General features: G+C 33.4%; 1 protein-coding gene across 14 annotated transcripts in view; it reads left to right on the top strand.

Annotated features, from left to right (window-relative positions):
- Positions 1-22166, top strand: part of VPS13B (vacuolar protein sorting 13 homolog B) — a 795150-nt gene that overhangs the window by 383990 nt on the left and 388994 nt on the right. For all 14 annotated transcript variants that reach the window (XM_089898526.1, XM_089898529.1, XM_089898532.1 and 11 more), the window contains 2 exons: positions 2712-2932; positions 15210-15413. In XM_089898526.1, coding sequence (XP_089754652.1) covers positions 2712-2932; positions 15210-15413 — 425 coding nt within the window. The remainder of the gene's footprint in view (positions 1-2711; positions 2933-15209; positions 15414-22166) is intronic.

The following is a 22166-nucleotide window of genomic DNA, read 5'->3' as shown; positions in this document are numbered from 1 at the left end:
GAAAGGGAAAGACCAATTCTCTTTGCAGAATATTGATCCCTGCCCACCAGTATTGAAGACTGTAAATTAGATGTATATGATCAGGGTCCCTCTCCCCCACTGTTGACACATGTATCACATAGTCTCACACTGAATTCTATTTATTCATTTTGTCTCAAAGCTTTGCCATACTCACTTTCTTTTACGTTAACTCATCTGAAGTTCATTAGTGTTTGGTTATCATTTTTTGAGAATTAATTTATTGGTATTCTTTTCTCTGTTAATAGTATAGAGGTTTCACAAATTCACACAGAAATGATATTTTCAGTCCTCCTGCTTTGTTTTTATTTTTTCTTGTTCTTTAGACAATTTGACTATTTCTGAATTCTGGCAGCAATAAATAATTTTTCTAAAATGAAAGACTCATTTTATAGCCTTAGCACTTTCTCATTAAAGTTAAAATACTAGTCTTGAAGGTCTCAGAATAGTACATGATCCTGGTCCGTCACGGATATCTGAGCATATTTTATGGAGTCCTCAGAACAGTATATTGCCAGTGTTGTAAATAGATGAGGTGCTTTTTATTTTGGGGTGTGTGTGTGTGTGTGTGTGTAAAAGGAATAGGTGTGCAGGTAATGATGTGTTATGTTTTGATAATTTTTTCACAGTGATTAATTGTGGGAATGTTTGTCATTACATGTTAAGCTCTTCTAGATAGAGTGTACTTTTTAAAATAGATGATATGCTTGTTAAATAAATGGACGTAAAATATTACCTTAAAAGGTTCTGTTTAAGGCTTAGAATATGGTATACCCAATTTCAGGTTATGGTCTGATTCCAAAGAAGAAGCAGAGACATATATCTGAGATAGTACCAATGTCATTTGGAATTCTTTTTTTCTATTTCATGAATTTAAATGTGGTGCTTTTTACCCAACATAATCACCATTTAACATTTCTTGGATAACATAAAATTTGAAAGACTATGTATAGCTCACTACAGATTTTAAAATATGTAACCTGAAATCATTCCAAAGTATTTTAAGACAAATTTGGCAAAGCCTTTATTTTGTAAATAGCCTGGAACTTTGTGTAGGTTTTAAAATAATTTCAGAATTAGTTACAGATGATTTAAAGTTTGTCATTCTTTCCTGGGGGCAAAATATTTTAAGTCTTAAGACAGGCAGAGTACCACGATGCTGACCACATATTATTATGCAGTTTCCATTGTTTCCAGTCAAGTTGTTGTGGACTGCTATGTAGCTAGATTTATTTTATTATCCAGGTCTCAATTTCGAAGTTTCTGATTTTAATTTTATTAACTACTTGATCAAGACATTTTGAATGTTCAAACATATGAGAATCTATCTTGTAGCATCCCCTGAGTATCACCATTCACAATTCAAATACTTATTTATATTCCTTTAGTATATATGTTTATAGCATGATCTACTTAGTTATTCACTTGGTATTTTTTTCCTTACTAAAAAATAATATGAACCTAATAGTACGATGTGATCTGGTTCCAACTCTGTGTGGGCGTGTCCAACACTACAGGGGGGAACAAAAAAGACTTGAAGGAAAAATAATAACAATGTTAATAGTGCATATTCCTGGGAGTAGCAAGATGGAAGGTGAATTATGACTGGTTTTGATTTTTTTCTTTATATATTATATTTTCTAAGTTATTTTCAGTGAGACACTAGTACCTCTCTAATTAAAAGATAAATATTTTCAATTTGTTTTAAAACTAGATACTTAAAAAGAAGTCTGTATTATACTATCTATACTATCAAGTGCTAGTAGAATTGCAAAGTCAAAAATACAAGTCATAGGAACATATTTTCCATCAAATTGGCATCCCAGTAATGAATATTTATGAATGTTTTAATACTGAGTACATTTTTAATGCTATTTCACAAAGTATTTTATCTATAGCCACAATAAAAAAAAGATAGTTTTATCTCATAAATTTATATTAACAATTTTTTTCTCTGGTAAATCAATAAAAGGAAAAAATTTAAAACAAAGAAATTTTGCTTTTAATTCTGAAATGTGAGTACTTTTATTTTTAAATAAAATATACTTGATTTAAAAATAACATATATAAGAATCACCAACTGAAGATATGTACGTGTGTCCTGGGTCTTAACCATCAGAGATTTCTGATTAAGTAGGTCTGAAGTAGAAACCAGGAATCTGTATTTTATATCAGCACCCATATGACTCTGATGCAGATGGCCCAACAGACCATAGTAAATTGTTTATTCTTTTTTTATTCTGCAGTCAGATCTGTGGTCACCTTTAGTTCATTTTCCTAATTTTCCTAATTTAACACATTCTCTGTGGTCTCCAAGATATAATGCATACATCCCAGCAGTTGCACTGTACAACCCACTAGTACAAGGGTGAGGGAAGAAAAAGTTAGAACTTGTATTTATATTTTTATCTCATTTCCTTAATTTCTACTTTTGTATGTTTTATAATGTACATAATTATTGATATAGTAGTATGTTATAATAAATACAAATATAAACATTTTTAAAAGGTAACCCTTATATAACATGTAAACTGTTTAACATGTTGGTCTCTGGGATACAGTATACGCTATTTATGATGCCATATTAACTGTTTTATATTTCAAATATTAACAGTAGATACCTTACTATCAAGTGACAATTAACTATATTTTTGTTTGTGTGCCTCCCTACCCACTTTTGTACCCATTTTCAGGTGATGCCTTTCCTTGGACAATCAGCTTGCATCATTTCAGCATATACACCCTTTTTGGAAAACAAGTGACACTTTGCCTAGTGGAACCTATGGGTTGTACCTCTACTCTAGCTGTTACATCTCAAAAACTACTCGCTACAGGACCTGATATGAGGCATTCATTTGTTGTCTGTCTGCATGTTGACCTAGAGTCACTTGAGATAAAATGCTCGAACCCCCAGGTTGGTACATTTGATTTATGAAAGGAAATTTAAAATAATGTGATTTAAGAGCAATTGTTACTCATTTTGTTGAAGGGTTTCTCTTCTGTTAAGTGTCTTAAATTATTTTTAACAGGGCCATCAAGATCAGAATGGTTAGATTAAGTATTGCTTTGAAGTTCTCTCAAGTTTTGTAATTCAAACTCTTCTGAAAATGTAATGGTGGCAGCATAAATGCATCTTTTGGCTGATGGAATGAAATCAGTTGCAGATGTAAAGTTTTTTAAACGGTGAAGAACTACTTTACTGTCAGACTGCGAGTCTATTGAAGTGATCAAATGTAATTTCCGATCAGTTTCTCACTCAAAACTTCTTTTGCTCAACATGCAGTATTTAAAAGAAAAAAAGCACTGTTTACTCTTTTAAAAAGGCATTTTGTTAATCCTTTAACATTCCAGTTGGTATAGGCCAAACATGTTATATTCTACAGTTTTATAATTTAGTATGAATTCAGATCTCCTGGGTTTGTACAAATTATTAATTACATATAATTTAATACTTGTTTCTTTGACCTCAAGCAGACTCTTGTATATTTTCTACACAGATTATCAACGTTGAATAGTATTTGAAATTATATTTTTAAAACAATACTTTTTAGAGTTTTATTGGATCTGTTAGGTCAATGTCGATAAATCTTTGTTTATTCCAGCATTAGTGGTGACGAGCTAGTTTTTAAAGTGTGTTTTTTTAAGTGGGTTCAAATATTATTCATATGTTATAGAGCCTCCTTACTGAAACCATCCTCCTTCTTTCCTCTCTTCTCTCTGCCTTGCTCCACCTACTGTATACTCTACAGTTTGGTTTAACTTTCATATATATTTGTGCATTTTGAAAAGATCGGACCTGCTAATTTAATCTTGGTGATGGCCTTATTAAAAAATACATACAGTTAGAATTATGATGAGGCAGTTATACTAAACTAATAGCTTATCCACCATTATAAAAATAATTTTATAATCAGTAGTAAATTCTTTTGAACAATAGTAAATATTCCATATTAATGGCCATTTGCCATTCTATTATGACCCATAGTAGTATAGAAGAGAATAATTATGAAATGGCTTAACTCCTCTTAGATTATTCTTTGAATGCTACTGCTGATGGTTGTTGAAATGCATTTCCTAGAGGAAGGAAAACTTGTTGGTTGAATTGTGTCTCCAACAAAAGATATGTTGAATTCCTAACTTGTAGTATCTCATCATGTGACCTTATCTGTTAATAGGATCATTACAGAGGTAATCAAGTTAAAATGAATTCATTAGGGTGAGCCCTCATCGAGTTGACTGATATCCTTATAAAAAGGGAAATTTGGAAGTAGATAGTCACAGAGGGAAGTTGATGTGAAGATACACAGGGAGAGTGCCATGTGAATGGAGGCAGAGATTGGACTGATCCAGCTGCAAGCCAAAGAACACAAGGATTGCTGGCTACCTCCAGAAGAACCAGAGGCAACGAAGGATTCTCCTGAGTCCCAGAGCATGGCCCTGCTCTGGCCTTGAGTAGGGACTCTCTAATCTCCAGAACCATGAAACTATAAGTTTCTGTTGTTTTAAGCCACCCAGTTTATGGCACTTTTATATGGCAGCTCTAGCAAACAGATTATAGAGAAACAGATTCACCTTCTTTACATCCTTTATCACAGAAGCTGTTAAACGGGAAAAAAAAGATTTAGTTCTGTCATAGCAGCAGAAGCCCATCTCAGCCCATCAGTCCCACTGATTATTCTATATACGCTGGGGAAAAAAACTAACAACATAAATGAATGTTCCCAGTTTGGTTTTTAAATAATTGAATTGCAAAAAAGACTTTAAAACAGCTATTATAATTTTTTTTTATGAGGTGTAAAGGAAAGCAACACTGAATGAAAAACGTAAGAATTCTCAATGGAGAAGTAAAGTATAAAAACAATCAAATGGGGCTTCCCTGGTGGCGCAGTGGTTGAGAGTCCTCCTGCCGATGCAGGGGACACAGGTTCGTGCCCCGGTCTGGGAAGATCCCACATGCTGTGGAGCGGCTAGGCCCGTGAGCCATGGCTGCTGAGCCTGCACATCCAGAGCCTGTGCTCCGCAATGGGAGAGGCCACAACAGTGAGAGGCCTGCGTACCGCAAAAAAAACCCCCAAAAAACAATCAAATGGAATTTGAGAATTGGAAATACAATACCTGAAAGAAAAAAACCATACCATATGGGCTTAGAGGTGACCTGCATGTGACAGAAGAGTCATTGAACTTGAACATTGTGCATAGAAATTATTGAATTTGGAAAACAGAGAAGAAAAGATATTAAAAATAGGATCGAATCTTCAGTGGTTGTGGGACGGAATGTTCAAATATATGTGTAATTGGAATTCCAGAAGATAAGGAGAAAAAGCTGGGGCCAGAAAAATATTAACAAATAATTGTACAAATTTCCCAAATTTGCAGAAAGAGATAGGCTTTTACATATTCATGAAGTTTACCCAGTCCCAAGCATGTTTATCTTGGACACGTTGTGATTAAAATACTAAAAACCAAGGATAAATTTTTTTAAAATCTTGAAAGCAGCTGCAAGAAGATACATTATATATGGCTTAATTTGAATGAGTGCCGATTTCTCATTAAAAACCATAGAGGACATGGGACTTCCCTGGTGGTCCAGCGGTTAAGACTCTGCGCTCCCAATGCAGGGGGCCCAGGTTCAATCCCTGGTCAGGTAACTAGATCCTGCATGCTGCAACCAAAGATCCCGCATGTGACAACGAAGATCCCGCATGTGGCAATGAAGATTCTGCTTGCTGCAACTAAGGCCCAACGCAGCCAAATAAATAAATATTAAAAAAACAAACAAAAAACCCCACAGAGGACAGAAGACATTAGAACAATATCTTTAAAATGCTAACAGAAAAACACTGTCAAGACAGTGTGCATGTCTCACAGAAATTAAAGTGAAATAAAGACACTGTACATGAAAGAAAACTAGGAAAATTGTCACCAGCACCTCTACTTTACAAGAAATACTGAAGGAAGTTCTACAAGTTAAAAGGGAGTGGTACCAAATGAAAACTTGGATCTTCAGAAATAAAGGAAAACCAACAGAAATGATAAATAGCTTGATAAATCTTTTTTTTTTTAACTATTTAAAAAAATATGTATGACTGTGGAAAGCAAAATCCGCAACACTGTCTGCTAGACCTTTTAGTGTATGTGGATTTAATATACAAGACAACTTGGGACTTCTCTGGTGGCGCAGTGGTTAAGAATCCACCTGCCAATGCAGGGGACACAGGTTCGAGCCTTGGTCCAGGGAGATCCTACATGCTGTGGAGCAACTAAGCCCGTGTGCCACAACTGCTGAGCCTGTGCTCTGTAGCCTACGAGCCACAACTACTGAGCCCACGTGCCACAACTATTGAAGCCCATGCACCTAGAGCCAGTGCTCCACAACAAGAGAAGCCACCGCAATGAGAAGCCCGTGCACCACAAGGAAGAGCAGCTCACTGCAACTAGAGAAAGCCTGTGAGCAGCAACGAAGACCCAACACAGCCAAAAAAAAAGACAACTTCATCATCAAGGTTAGTGGGGGATGGGCTAAGGGGACCGAGTGGTTGTCAGATTTCTAAATATCTCATGAAGTGGTACAGTATAAATTTAAAAGTAGACTGTGAAAGTTTTTCTACATAGATTATAATTTCCTAGAATAACTACTAAAAAAAAAGCAAAAATACAAAGAGATATAACCAAAATGCCAATAGATGAATTAAAATGAAATACTAAGAAGTATTCAAATAATCTAAAGAAGTGAAGAAGTGGTAACAGAGTTACATAAAACAGAGGATGGAAACAGAAAACAAAAAATAAAATTGTAGAGCTGATCCTGCCTTAGCAAGTATTACATTAAATGTTATGATCCTAACTGGGAGTGCTTAGACCAGGATTCAGCAAACTAAGGCTTGCAGATAAATTTGGCCACATGCCTTTTTTCACATACTGTGTAAGGTTACCATCATGCTACAACCACAGAATTAAGTAACAGCAAGGGAGAACACTATGTTGCTCACAAAGTCTAGAATATTTACTATCTGACCATTTACAGAAAGTCTTCTGACCCCTGGTCCAACTGCTCCTATTAGGGTAGGAATAAAGCAAGACTCTGCATATGTTGCCTAAAAGAGAAGCACTTAAAATATAAAGAAACAATATAAATAAATGCGTAGGAAAAAATACACCATACAAACAGCATAAGAAGGATGGACTTATTTATTTTAATATCAAATAAAATAGACAAAAAGAAAAAGTATTACCAGAGATAAAGAAGGACATGAAAGAAAAATGGACAGAATTAAAGGAAAAAACAGGTAATTCTATTCAATCATATTAGGAAATTTTTATACCATCTCTCTCAGTGGTTGTAAAACAACTAGATGAAAAATAAATAATTGGAGATATAAAAGATATGAAAAATACTGTGAACTCACCTTGACCTAATTGACATTTATAGAACACTATATTCAACAACCATGGAATGCACATTTTTTTCAGGTGTACATGGTCTCATTATATTAAGAGAATTAAAATCAGTAAAGTATATTATCTAACCATAGTCAAATTATATTAGAAATCAATAATAACTAGGAAAACTGTAAATATCTGGACATTAAATAATAACTCATATCTGAGAAACCAGATATCACACTTAATTGTAAAATATTGAACTTTTTCCCACTAAGATCAAGAAAAAGCCCAGAATGCCTCCTTCTATCACCTGTTCTTTGTCATATTGGCCATCTTAGCCATTGCAATTAACCAAGCAAAAGAAATAAAAGACACAAAGATAAGAAAAGAAGTAAAACTCTCCCTATTTTCATATGATCAAATATTTTACAGAAGATCCTGGAGGAGTTAAGAAACTATTACTAGAACTAATAAACTTATTATGGTTGTAGGAGACAAGATAAATATATAAAAACCAATTGTATTTTTCTGTACTAGCAGCTAACAACTGGAAAATGGAATGAATCAGTTCCATTTATATTGGTGCCAACAAACATACAGAAATGAATTTAACAAAAGATGTCCAAGACCTCTACCCTGAAAACCACAAAACATTGCTGAGAGAACTTGAACATCTAACTGGAGCAAGATACCTGTTCATAGATTAGAAGATTCAATATTGTTAAGATGGCAGCTGTCCCCAGATTGATCTAGGTATTGGGCATAATCAAGTTTAAAAACATTTTCTCCTCGAAAGACACATTAAGATAGCAGAAAGCCAGACACTTGGAAAAAGTATTAGCAACACATTTACCAAACTGTTACCAGAATATTTATGGAATCCTTTCTGCTTGGTAACCTGAAGACAAAGAACAATAAATAAAATAACATGAATACAAATAATGGGGAAAAGATTAGAACCACACAAGATGTGTGACTGGTCAGTCAACACATGAAAAGATACTCAACATCATTATTCATCAGGAAAAAACAAAATAAAACATGAAAACATACCACTACATACCTATTAGATTGGCTATAATTTAAAAGATGGAGTATTATGAACCAACTAGAACTCTGTATACTACTGATGGGAATGTAAAAATTACATAACAGCTTTGGAAACAACTTTGAAGTTCCTGGAGGGGGGGAAATAAACATACAACCCAGCCATTCTTCCCTAAGTATTTCTTCAGGGAAACAAAAATGTATATCCACTCAGAGACTTTTACATGGATGTATTTAACAGCTTTATTTGTATAGCCAAAAACTAAACATAACCCAAATGTTCATCAGTAAGTGAATTTAACAAATTAAACAAATTATGGCTTATCCATACAATGTAATACTATTCAGCCATAAAAAAGACTGAGTTATTGATAAAATGCAAGATCATGAAAAAATATTGCAGTCATTACACTGAGTGAAGGAAGCCAGACCAAAAAAGAGTACTTACTGTATAATTCCATTTATATAAAATGTTATAATGTGTAAACTACTACATTGTGACAGAAAGTAGGTTCCTGGTTGCCTGGAGGCAGGGCAGGGAGAGGGAAGGAGAAGGGGGTGGTAGGAAGGATAGACTACAAAGGGATATGAAGAAACTTTTGAGGATAATAAGAAAAAAATTTTTATTCATAGTTTATATTTAGTAGTAGCTCAGTTCCTATATAATAGACAGCTAACTACTACTTGGAGTTACCTACCAGAGACCTTATATTTTAGAGACTTATTTTAGGAGTCATTATAGCCTTGGGAGGATTGTCCTACTCCACATGTTCTGGTTATCCATAGCTATCCCAGCTGAGAATAAATTCTGTTCCCATTATGGTTTTAGCCTGGGACCCCACTATTATTAATCTTTAAAAAAATTTTTTTCTTTTACTTTGAGATACTCAATAGTATGTCGATTTCTGTTGAGTCTTACTAAATGTAGGACTGTGGCTCAAAACTACAGCTCTGGGATATCTTCTTTAGATATTCACCTTATTTAGAACTAAGCTCAGGTTTTGTTGTTCTTGTTTAAATATAAACCAGTTCTAAGCCAAGTCATCACATAAATAGAACTTATGTTTGGCCTGGTATTACCTTCTTATGTCTGCTCCTTCCTTTTGTCCTTTCCTTGATCACTTGATTCCCACGGGCTCCTTGCTGCTTCTCCCCAAATACCAAGGGCCTTTTTTTTTTTCTTTCCTGAGAATTAAACCAAGACTGAATGAACCTCATGCCCTGAGAATCCCTTTGCACCCAAAGTGTAAGGAATTTTATTTATTCACTTAATTCTACTTTATCTTCTTGATAATTCCTGATAAACCAACTTCTGTAAAATTGTTAGCACCTGCTATATCCAAAGTTGATCACCAGGTTGTTGGGAAGTTTAAGTGAGATAGTTATGAAAATACCTTGCAAACTCTCAAATGGTATATGAATGTCATTTTGTTAGTTTAGATTGACTCTGATATAAAATGTGAGATCCTCTATGTAAATTGGTATGAATATCCCTGGTGGAATGTAGCAGTATTCCTGAAGGGACAGGAAGTCACAAAACAATGTAGGACTTCGAAGAATCAACATGTACTCAAAGAAAAAAGTAAGGAGTAGGTACTCTTTTATATCCTTGTGTGCCAGATTAACCTAAATTTTAATGGTAAGACATGACACTCCAAATCTCTTTTTTGTGAGTGGTTGCTTTAGCCTTCCAGACTCCCTCTGGGTTCTGTCAAAATTACAAAGGATGATTTGATTTTTTTTTTTTCCTAAGTGAATTCAGCAGATATTTATTGAGTGCTACATGTAGGCCAGAAATGAGGGGAGAAGAATTAATAAGATAAATACATGAAGAAGGCCATGCCTACACACATCATAATCCAACTGTTGAAAGCCACAGATAAAGAGCATATCTTGAAGGTATCATGAGAAAAAAATGACACATTACATGCAAGAGAACCAAGATTTTGTTAGCTTACTTCTCATAAGAAACTGTAGTGGTCAAAAGAACAACATCTTTAAATCGTGAAAATTAAGAAAATTAAAAGCCTCTCAACCCAAAATTCTAAGTAAAAAAATATATAACATTTATGAATGAAGACAAAATAAAGACATTTTTCGTGTGAAAGAATCTGTCACCAGTAGGACTGCACTACAAGAAATCCTAAAGGAAATCCTTCATGCTGAAGGGAAATGAAACCAGGTGTTTGAGCAACTTTTCAGATGTTTATTGGCTGTTGAGTTTGCTCTTTTGTGAATTGACAGTTCATGTTGTTTACATTAATTTGTATTTTCCTGATTATTAATAAGGATGAACAGATTTTTCAGTGTTTATTGGCCAGTGAATTTGCTTTTTTATGGTTGATATTTCATATCATTTACTTAATTTTTCTATTAAATTTCTTAGCAATTTGAAGAGCCTCCCTTATATTCTATAAATACAAACCCTGTATCTGTAATGCAGTTATTTGCCTTTAAACTTTATGGCATCTTTGGCCAAAAACGTTTAATCTTCCTTAGTGAAATATATCTATATGTCTCTTTTTATTTTCTGGGTGTCCTGCCTTATAGTGTATCGTGGGCCCAAATATCCATGTGCATATAAGTTCCTAAAATTTCTTTTACTATTTTTATTTTTCCTTTTAAGATTAATGACCCAAAATAAACCTCTTTCGTGTGAGTGGTTTCTCACTGATTAATCTGGGGGCTTTTTTGTTTCTTATTTGTGTTTTTTGTGAAGTACTTCTTATCCTTTTTTGTGCCATGGACTTCTTTGAGAATGTTATAAAAGCCTTTTCCCCAGAACAATGTATATGCCCACTAAATTTCACATACACTGTCAGAAGCTTTATGAACTTTGGATTATAGCCAGCGTATAAGCTTGATTCCATTCAAGTAATTCCTACTTCAGTACCATTCTTTTGTTTATTCGTTAGAGTGACGTCAGAAGTGTTTGCTCTTGTAAGCAATTAATTAGATTCATTATTGCTCAGAGCCCTCAAGTAGTTTATATAGTCTAAAATATAGTGCAAGCTCTATATGTAGGGCAGGCCTAGACCAAATTTATTGTCATGTCTGACATTGTTGTAGATCTCTGTATCAACTATAGAGACCTAAATCGCTGTGTCAGTTCCTGGAACTCACTGCCATTAAAAGCCTTAGATGCTGTAAGTATTTAACCTGGTTGAATATTCAGAGAATTTGTTCCTAGGAGTGATTTGCACCAACCTTGCCTTTTATCTTAAGTGTTTTACTAAAGTTACCCAATTCCCTTTAATGTCTTTAGGCAATAGTCTCTCAGACCTTAAAAATTGTGTTCATTCCAAAATTAAATGAATCTTCTTTAATAAGGAATCTTCTTTAATATAATAAAATTTTAATTTTCCCCCTACCAATAAATTGATACATTTTGTCTACCTATAAGGCATTCCCCAAAACATAAAAGTATCTTTGCATTTTTGGGTTTTAAGTTGTAAAACTAGAGAAATAATGTTTTTTATGCTCCTTTTCTATCCATTTTGTCATAGTTTTTATTGCTGTAAGTTCAGTTTTCACCAAGCTAATGGAATTTGGCATTACTGTCTAAGAACATAAGCATTCAGTTCGGACAAAACTGGATTTGTAGTCTTAGACAAATCACCCATTTTTAATTTCTCTGAGCTCCTGATTTTTATTTTTATCTTTTAAACAAAAGTAGACTAAGTGTAATGCCCTGTATGAAAAGGATGTTTTTGTTTTTGGCAAAAACTCTTTCTTTTGAAACTGAATTTTAATGATTAGTAACAACCTGTGTGCCAAATGAAATAGCCTTTCTAAATTCATATTCACTTAGAGCTCTTTTTTGTTCAACATGGATCAGTAATTGCTTGTTGAAGTTCCATTCCTGCTTGGTTTCCATTGACATTGTATATCCATGGTTTTTCTTCTTCATGTCTACCTTTCTATTTTCTCTTCTATCTGACTCTCCTAATATGCTGCAAAACTTGTCATGGCCCCTTTGTCATGTCTTGTTCATTTCCTGTACTTGGCTATTGCTCTTGGTATTCTTATGACTGGAATGGCTTTTTGCACCCACTTAAATCCTATCTATCCTTCAAGAATGTATTTCCTTGAGGTTTGTCTCAGCCTCTCCAGTCCAATTAAGTCTTCTTTCTGATTGGTTATAAGATTAAATGAGAAAATGTATGCGCAGTTAATTTTTCAACAATAAAATATTACTTTTTAATATTTAATATCTTGCATATCCAATCAGTATTTGATATGCAAAATATTATTGATATTCAATCACCTTCATACATAACCCATATAAAGCTGCCTCACGTGGTGCTCATTTTTTAGAGATCTTTTTAAAAAGTTTTATTGGGGTTGACATAAATACAATAAACTGCACATGTTTAGATTATCTAATTTGATAAGGTTTGACTATGTATACCCATGAAATCATCTTCACAATCAAGATAATGCATTAATCCATCATCCTCAAAAGTTTCTTTGTGCCCCTTTGTAATCCTTCCTTTTACTCCTCCCCCAATCCCAGGCAATCACTGATACTGTCATTATTGATTAATTTTCATTTGCTAGTATTCTGTATAAATGGAATCATACAGTTTGCGTTCTCTCTCTCTATCTCTCTCTCGCCTAGCTTCCTTGATTCAGCATAATAATTTTGGGGTTAATCCTTGGTTTTGCATGAATCTCTAATTTATTTTTATTGCTAAGTATTCTGTTGTATTGTTGGTTAACTTATTGGTTAACATTTGAGATTTTTTCCAGTTTTAGACTATTACAAATAAAACTTCTATGAACATTTTTATATAGGTCTTTGTGTGGACATAGATTTTAATTCTTCTTGGGGAAACACTTAGGAAATGGCTCATTCACATTGTAGGTATATGTTTTTTTCAGAAATGGCCAAACTGTATTCTAAATTTTGCATTCCATCAGAGTAAATGAGAGTTTTAGCTGCTTGCATCTTTACTGATACTTGGTCTGGTTATGCTTTTTAATTTCAGACGTCTTAATAGGTGGGTAGTGGTAGCTCATTGTGGCTTTAGTTGGCATGGTTTTCAGTACAGCTTGAAGGATAAGAGTTGAACATTTATCTTCAGCATTTTTGCCCTATTTTTTAAAACCTCTGAATTTGTGAAGTCTGGATTCTGTGATAGCAGCTTTCTTCTTTGAAAATAATAATACGTTTAAAGTTTATGTCAGTGTTTGCTTGGCATGCTGAATACACAGTGTACTTGGTGACATTCATATACAATTTTTTAATGGTAACGGTTAAAGGAAACCAGAAGTAGTGACAATAAAAGCGGCATCAATTCTCTTAGGTAAATAAACCTTATGCCTTTGAAAGTATTTAGAAACTGTTTATGCTTTCCTTATTTGTCAGTTCTAATTGTTTAAGAAAAAGTAAAATAATCTTTTTAAAAATTTGGTTTGGAACAAAATGGTTTCTTTTTAGAAAACACTCATGATTATGAAAGACAAAAGAATATGAACTAAAATTTTTCTAAGAGCTTTTTTGTAGGATCTCTAGCCATTAGATTTTTTTTTAAACAAAAAGAGCTATAACCTGAGGTTTGAGACTTCATCACACAAAAAGCAGGAGAAAACTGTAACCCATATACTGTTTTATATCAAATAAGGATTGACAACACTGTTTTTAGGCATCTGTTCTGCCCACATAAGAAGCCAGCTTTATCATCTGGATGTGTCCTGGGGCTGAAACTTCTTATAAATATGAGAATTTCTTTCTTTCTTTTTTTTTTTTTTTTAATGGCAAGCAGAATATGGTATCCAGCTGTGGATTTGCTTATACATTGTGTTTGCATTTTTCCCCCTAGGCTTGTTTTATACAGTATATGGCAATATGTTGTCATACAGATTCCATGATTAATGCTTATTTATGAAATCTTATGTAAATATCTTAGAACTTAGTCAAACAACGTGCAAGTTAAACAATTTTTTTTTCTGAATATTGGAATGACAAATCTGAGGGGAATAGTAGGTTGGATAGTTTATGTTCTTTATCTATAGAAAAGTCTCATATGTAACATTTTCCTTTTACTATTCTGTGTTATATCTTTCTTTTTTACTTTATTTTGCTGGGCAAGAAATCCAATTTCAGATTTATTCTTCAGAAAACAGAGAAAGTTTAAATGTGTAAATAATTTAGAAATAAGAATGGTAATTATTTCATGTATAACTAAATAATCATGTTTACTAGGATATATTTGACTTCTAATTTTGATCCTGACCTCTGTTTAAAAGGCATTTCTTTGTGGTTGTTCTATTAGTCATATATTAAAAGAAATCTACTGTACCATAATAAGCTGTTTTATTAGCATTATTTTATTAGCATTATTTTCCCACAGAAATGCTAAATTGCTTATAAAATATGAAAATGTGACTATGTGGCAAATTAAAAGTATGAATAAATTAATTATATTTCTCAAATTCAATTCATGATAAAATGTTTAATATTGTATATTTTTATATGAATTATTTTTCTCTATATCTCATCAGAATTGTGGTATCATGACAAAATAGTCATGATCATATATATAATAATTACAGTATATATAATATATAATAATTATATATCACAGATTATAGGTTATGATATAATACCATGATCAGTGATACAATGATAGATTTTTGTTTCATATATTCTTATTTCCCTGGACTTGTTTTCATTTTCTCACATTTAATATTTTAGTCAGTTGTGACCAGAAGTTGAAAGATTTGTTTTTCCTTTTTATTTTTTCCCTTCTGCTTAGGTGCAGCTCTTATATGAGCTAACTGATACCATGAATGAAGTCTGGAATAAGATTCAGAGGAGAGGCAATCTCAGTTCTTTTTCAGCTTATCCGGAGTCCGTAGTGGGGCCTGTCCCTAGTTCTCCAGTTAGAAGCAGTATAGGCACAGCTCCTCCAGATACCAGCACATGTAGCCCATCTGCTGACATTGGAACTACTACTGAGGTAAGTGTTTTTGAAAAATTCTGTTACTAAATGAAGGGTGGTATATATACCACAGAGTTCTGTATCAGGATTGAGAATGAAGATGACCATACCTCTCTGGAAGCTAGTGAGTTTAAAAGGTTCGTGAGGAGCTATGGTAGCAGTGGCTGTGTATTACTGTTTCTTTTAGGTCCAAGTATTTTAATCACTTTTAGTAGTTAGTGGGGTAGTTCAGGACAGTAGGGGTTCTGTGAAATGGCAAAAACTGAGACAGTAAATGTATGGTTCCTCAGAAGTATGGAAATGTGTAGAAGCTGATACAAAAGAGGCTCAGAACCAGAGTGCCTTTGTTATCTTTAGGTTAGTGATTTTTCAGTCTTGTCTGACCCAAAGTTCTCTCCTCTTCCTTCTGATCATAGAAGCCTTTCTTTTCATTTTTAACACCATAACTTCACCCAGTGTGCCAGTGCCCCTTTTAATAACAAATGTTTTATAAAGCCCCCTTTACTATCCTGAAATGAAAATAAACATAATATGACCTACATATACATATAATTTCAAAAATATCTAGTATTTTGAATAAAATATAAAGGAGTAAAGGAAATTAATTTAAGGTATAGTAATTATTAATATATAAATGCTCAGGCATGGTTACATTAGAAGTTGTAATGAAGTAGCCAGGTACATAGAATTACTGTGAGCGTGTCTGCCGCATATAGACTTGTGCAGGTCTTTGTTAAATACCACAAGTTGGTACTGTTGTTGTTGCTGTGATTTCCTGAGGTAATGGCAAACTTGATAAAGTTTCAAACAAAAGTTTTTATTCTTTTCATTTCAGTAGTTGCATTTCTGGAACTCTTAATAAATAAAATCATGCATAAATGCAAAAATATTGTGTTTAGATTTAAAACAGAATTCAGTTTTATGCTCAAATGTTGACTTATAAGCAGGATTTTTACCTACTTCAATGTCTGTAAGATAGTGTTCATTTTTCAGGACAGTCCTATATATCATAGGACCTCTTGATACCCTAACTGCTAACCCTTAAATTCCAGTAGTGAGACCCAATCATTGAGTCAACCAAAAATGCCCTAATACATTTCTGAAACACCCCATAGAGGCTTACCACTGAGAACTACTGTAATATAATAGAGGTAGAAGTTATGTTTTTGTTTTTGCATAAACACATGCTGGAGTAGATCTGTTTGACCCCTGCATAAATAATTTCTCTATCCCTGCTCATTCCAAATCTTAAGAAACACAATGACCTAAGTGATAGGATTACTTTTTTCCCCCCAAATGAAAACCTAGGAATGTGCCCTTATGGAGTCAACGGGACATATCCTTTTAGGGTAAAAACAGTGAATCCTTTCTTGGAGATTCTTAATATTGTTAGAATACAAAAGCTCTTGCAGTAAAGAAAACTTTGACTTTCTTCAATGCAGTACTCTCCAAACTCATTTAACCAAAGACCCCTTTATCATAGCCTACATGTTAACATTGCACAAAATACACTTTGTGAAATACTTTGGTAGAGTAATCAAAGCTTGGGGTGATACACTGCTAAACAAAGCTAGTACAAGTGAAATTGATAAATGAAGTTAAATATTGTGGACATTTGGCAGAAAGGAGAGTGTTTCATTAAACAGTTGTTCACTAAGTACTGTATTCATTGGAACGTCAAGATGAAAATGAGTACCTATCTTGGGAGTAGTCTTTTAGAAAGAAATATTTAAGAAAACATTGCAAGCCCAGAAAAGACAGGGCTCATGTGGAATGGTCACACCTGTTGGTCATACATCTAGAGCCTGCCATTCACACAAGTACAGATTGAATGGTACTTTCTAGAATTGTGTAGTGTCCAACCTATACAGAAGGACATGGTGACCCTGATTATAAGATGTAAAAGAGATGAGCATGCCTTGCAATTATAGAGAAATTATTAACAAATTCATTCTATGAGATCTGTAGGTATTTTACAAAGGCAGTAACATATGAGATGGATCTTCAAAAGTGAAAAAGACATTAGTATCAATTTTGTTTTAGTAGGTATATAATAAATGTGGTAGACTAGAAGAATGGTGAGGAAGTTAAGAAAGGGAGAGATTAACAAAGGGAGAGATTTTCTCAGTCACTTAAAAAAATTAATTCTGATTTCAAAAATAAGTTCCTTACATGACTGCAATTAATTTAAACTTAGAATGTTGAGGATTTTTTTCTGATTGGGTTATAAAGATAAATAATGAAAATGCTTCTAGTGGATTAGTTTTGTATTAGGTATGGATTTAATCTGATCTGTGTGAAAAAGATCTGAAAGTGAAAGAATCTTAATGCAGATTATTCACATTAATATTCCAGAAAGACCATATAAAGCAGCTTACATAAGGTAACAGAGTTATGGGGGAAAATGTGGTAAATATTTTCAAAATGTACCCTCTTTTGTTTATGTAGCGTGGTTAAGAAAAGAAAGAGGTGAGTGATTGCTAGCAGTCCAGTATGGATTTGAAACCCACAATCACTTGAGAAGCTTGTTCGCTGAGAAATATCTTAAAATAATTTAGGTTTGTTTTCCATAAAGGGCAGGAAGATTTTTGTGTAGACAATTTTGATATGGTGATCAATGTTAAGACTTTGATTTAACTTTACAAATTAGGAGGTGTTCATGTATTGAACACTTCATGTTTAATTTCTCTTCTTGCTCTCAAGAAAATATTTATGTGGAGATCAAGATTAACTATGTTTGCATCTGAGTTTAAATTTACCTCTTTGAGAATTAGCCAGTAAATGATGACATCAGAAAATATAGTCATTGTTTTCTCCTTTTTGTATGAATGCTTCATCTATGATTAAATCTGTGGTCGTTTAATTCATCCAGAAGTCAGAATTTGTGCTCAGGCTTTCATTTCACATTTCCTTTTGTTTATAGTGCTGGTAAAATTGTGTGTAATGACCTTTGTAATTTTTATTCCTTTTGTTTTGAGTTCCAACATGGTAGATATGTTACTGTGATCCTTTGAATTCCATTTAAAAAATGTTTTTCTAATTTTCATGAAGTTTCCTGTATATTTAAATGTGTTACTGACTGAATGGAGATAAAGCCGTGTCCTCTTACTGGAGAAACTACTTAATGAATGGGGCTAGGGAGGACAGTGTGGAGAGGTTATGCATGTATTTTGTTATAATCCACAATAGGCCTTTAGGCCTATTTGACCTGGCATTCCCAGGAAGCTCTAGCATCCCTTTGCTCTTGCTAATCATTGACTAATAATCTTTTGATTATAAGAAGACATTCTGTGGACAACACTATCATGTAAGCAACAGAACTGTCTGCATACAAATTTAAATATATGGTATATGATAATCTCTAGGTCCATCCATGTTGCTGCAAATGACATTATTTCATTTTTTTATGGCTGAGTAATATTCCATTGTGTATATACTACATCTTCTTTATCTATTCATCTGTTGATTTAGGTTTCTTCCATGCCTTGGCTATTATAAATAATGCTGCTATGAACATTGGGATGCATGTATCTTTTCAAATTAGAGTTTTCTCCAGAGAAGTGCCCAGGAGTGGGATTGCAGTGAGACCTAGAGATTACCATATTAAGTGAAGTAAGTCAGACAGAGAAAGACAAATATCATATGACATCACTTACATGTGGAATCTAAAAAAAATGATAGAAATGAACTTATTTACAAAACGGAAATAGACTCACAGAGATAGAAAGCAAACTTATGGTTACTAAAGGGGATGGGGGGGAGATAAATTAGGAGTTTGGGATTAACATCTACACACTACTGTATATAAAATAGTGAACAACAGGGACCTACTGTATAGCACAGGGAACTATACTCAATATCTTGTAATAATCTATAATGGAAAACTGAGTCTGTAATGACTCAGTTCCCAGTCGTTATCCTGACTTTGTGTTTCCTCTTCATTTCTGACATCTTGAGATTTCCCTTTATTTATTTCAAGTTTAACTATTATATTAGTTAGAAAAAGATGACATTCTCTTAAGGACAAAGGTGTTGACTGGGAAGGGAAACCACAGGAGATAGTACAGTACCTGGAGCTAGTAACGCTGGGATGTTTTTGCCATAAATAGGCTTACGGGCAGGGAGAACAGGGAATAATACTGACTTCATTCTCCTCCCTCCTTTCTATCTCCTGCCATGTTCCTCATTAGCTGAAAATGACCAGAAACCAGAGGACAAGAATATTTGTACATATTGTTCGCATAGATTAGCCTCCCAGGTAGAGAGGGTATTGATGATTGAAGAGTAGGTCTGCAAGACCAAAGAAAAGATACACAGCACTTTAATGTATTAAAACAAATTCTTGTGTTTTATCTAGAATTTCAGTGCTTTTGTAGTAGAAAAGGAAAACATTCATTTCAACTTAGTGTGCCATGTTACTTGAATTTAAATTTCTTTAACATCATTGAGTACTAAGAACTAGTCTTTGGAATCTTTGTTTTTCTCATTCTGCCTTGTACATATTATATTAGATTCGCAATATCATTGGTAACTTTTTTTGCTAAATTTTCTTTATTGTGGTAAAATATAAGTTACATAAAATTTATCATTTTAACCATTTTTATATGTACAATTTTCTGGCATTAAATGAATAATCTCAGTGTTGCACAGCCATAACGACTATCCATTTCCAAAACTATTTCATCATTTCAAACAAAAACTCTTTTCCCATGAAACAGTGACTCCCCATCCTCCCAACCCCATCCCTGGTAACCTCTACTGTATTTCTGTCTCTGTGAATTTGCCTATTCTGGGTATCTCATATAAGAGGAATCGTAAGTATTCATTTAGCTTATTTCATTTAGTATAATGTTTTAGAGATTCATCCAGGTAGTAAGAAGAATGTTTTATACATCATCCATGTATAAGAATTTCAATGCCTTCTATGGCTGAGTGTTACTCCATTTGTGTATATAGCATACTATTTTTATCCATTGATCTGTTGATGGACGTCTGGGTTATTTGCTCCTTTTGGCTATTACGAATAACGCTACTATGAACATTGGTGAATAAAGGTTGATTAACTCTTAATGAAGTAATTTTTCCCTGAAGATATTATATGCATTTTATATGACTTGTGCCTGACAAACCATTTCAAAACTAATACCAGAAATGCTATTTTAATTTTTCTTTACCTGTTGAAATATTGGGTTGGCCAAAAAGTTCGTTTGGGTTTTTCCATAAGATATTATAAAAAACCCGAAAAAACTTTTTGGCCAGCTCTATATGTTGATAACTGAGTTATTTGGTATAGAAATTAGGGGGTAGAGGAAAGTGAATGCAGAATCATTAAATATACTTTATTTAGTACTGATTTTCTTACTCAGAAGAGCACATTTCTGTCATTTTAATGAGATTTGCTTAGTACCAGCATGAATGGTATAGAATTAAAATGGCATTTAATATTATCCCTAAATGTATTCAAGCATATTTCAAAGTTTTGCCAAAAAATGTGGTACTAAAGGGAAAAAAGTGAAAATTAGAAGTCGTTTATTTAGTTTCCCTAGTAACCTTGCAAACAGAAAAATAGAATGCTAGTAATTTATTTTCTCTAAGGTGTATTTTTTTTTTCTCCTGGGGAAAACTAGCTAAATTCTGTGTGCTGCTTCCCACTTTTTGTCATAGACTCTCTACTTTGTCAGCTTTAAGAATTGCCTTCCTCTGACTTTGGTATAATAATTTTGCAGAGCTTGACAAGTGAGAAAGATGTTTCTCTTAATTCCATCAATTTACAGCTATACTATTGAAAGGGATTGTTGGAAGATCATTTACTAGAAAATTGAGATGCAGTGACTTGAAGTTAGTGTCACACGAAGTAGGGACTGGTCCAGCTCATCTGAGTGTGATTCTAAGTTAATGGAATCTATAGAAGTCACTTTGGAATCAGACAACTTGAGTTTTTAATCTCTGCAGTTTATGATCACATTATTTAACCTCTGTGATTTAGTTTCATCATCTCTAAAAGCGGGGATAATGTTAATATTCATCTCAATATGTTAGTACAAATATTAACTGAGTATGTATAGTTTGTCCATATACTCTATGAATGTGGCTCATTCCTCTATTTGTATTTTCTTTAATTTCAGTAAGATTTTAGTTTTCTTTTTAGAAATCTTGACCATTTTGTTATAGGAGTACACTTATTTGGCACTTTTATTTAGCACTTTTATTCAGTTGATACGATTATATATTCAGTACTTGTTTCTTCTTTATTCCTTTAAGGTGACTAGTAACTTTGGTTGATTTTCAAATATTAAGCTGATCTTGTGTTTCTGGAACAAACCCAGCTTAGATGTAATATATTTTCCTTTTCATATCTTGCTGGATTGTGTTTGCTAATATTTAGGGTTTTGGTATCATAGTCATGAGTGATACTGGCCTTTAACTTTTCTTTTACATAATATCTTTGTTGTATTTTGGTATCATGATCACACTGTCTTCACAAAATGATATGAGAAGTGTTCCCCCTTGTTTTATTATCTAGAAAAATATGTTTTGTGTGGAAATTCTCACAGTCACTGTATATTCCCATGATAATCAACAAGGTAATCCTAATTGAAAAGGCACTTGTGTGTAACACATACCTCATCCAAACTGTGTCTTAGTTTAGGCATTCTTTGCATATAGAAGAAGTTTTAACTTAGAAGATTATTAGAAAAGAGGTAAGGACTGGATAGACAAAATACACTAATGTCATCATCATAAAGGGAATATAGGCAAGCATCTTGTTCC

Source organism: Delphinapterus leucas, chromosome 17 (assembly GCF_059928025.1).
Source record: "Delphinapterus leucas isolate spDelLeu-1000000601 "Yukka" chromosome 17, BTC_Dleu_Yukka2, whole genome shotgun sequence".
NCBI classification, from domain to species: domain Eukaryota; kingdom Metazoa; phylum Chordata; class Mammalia; order Artiodactyla; family Monodontidae; genus Delphinapterus; species Delphinapterus leucas.
The sequence above is the reverse complement of the archived record's forward strand: the minus strand, read 5'-3'. Positions and strand labels throughout refer to the sequence as shown.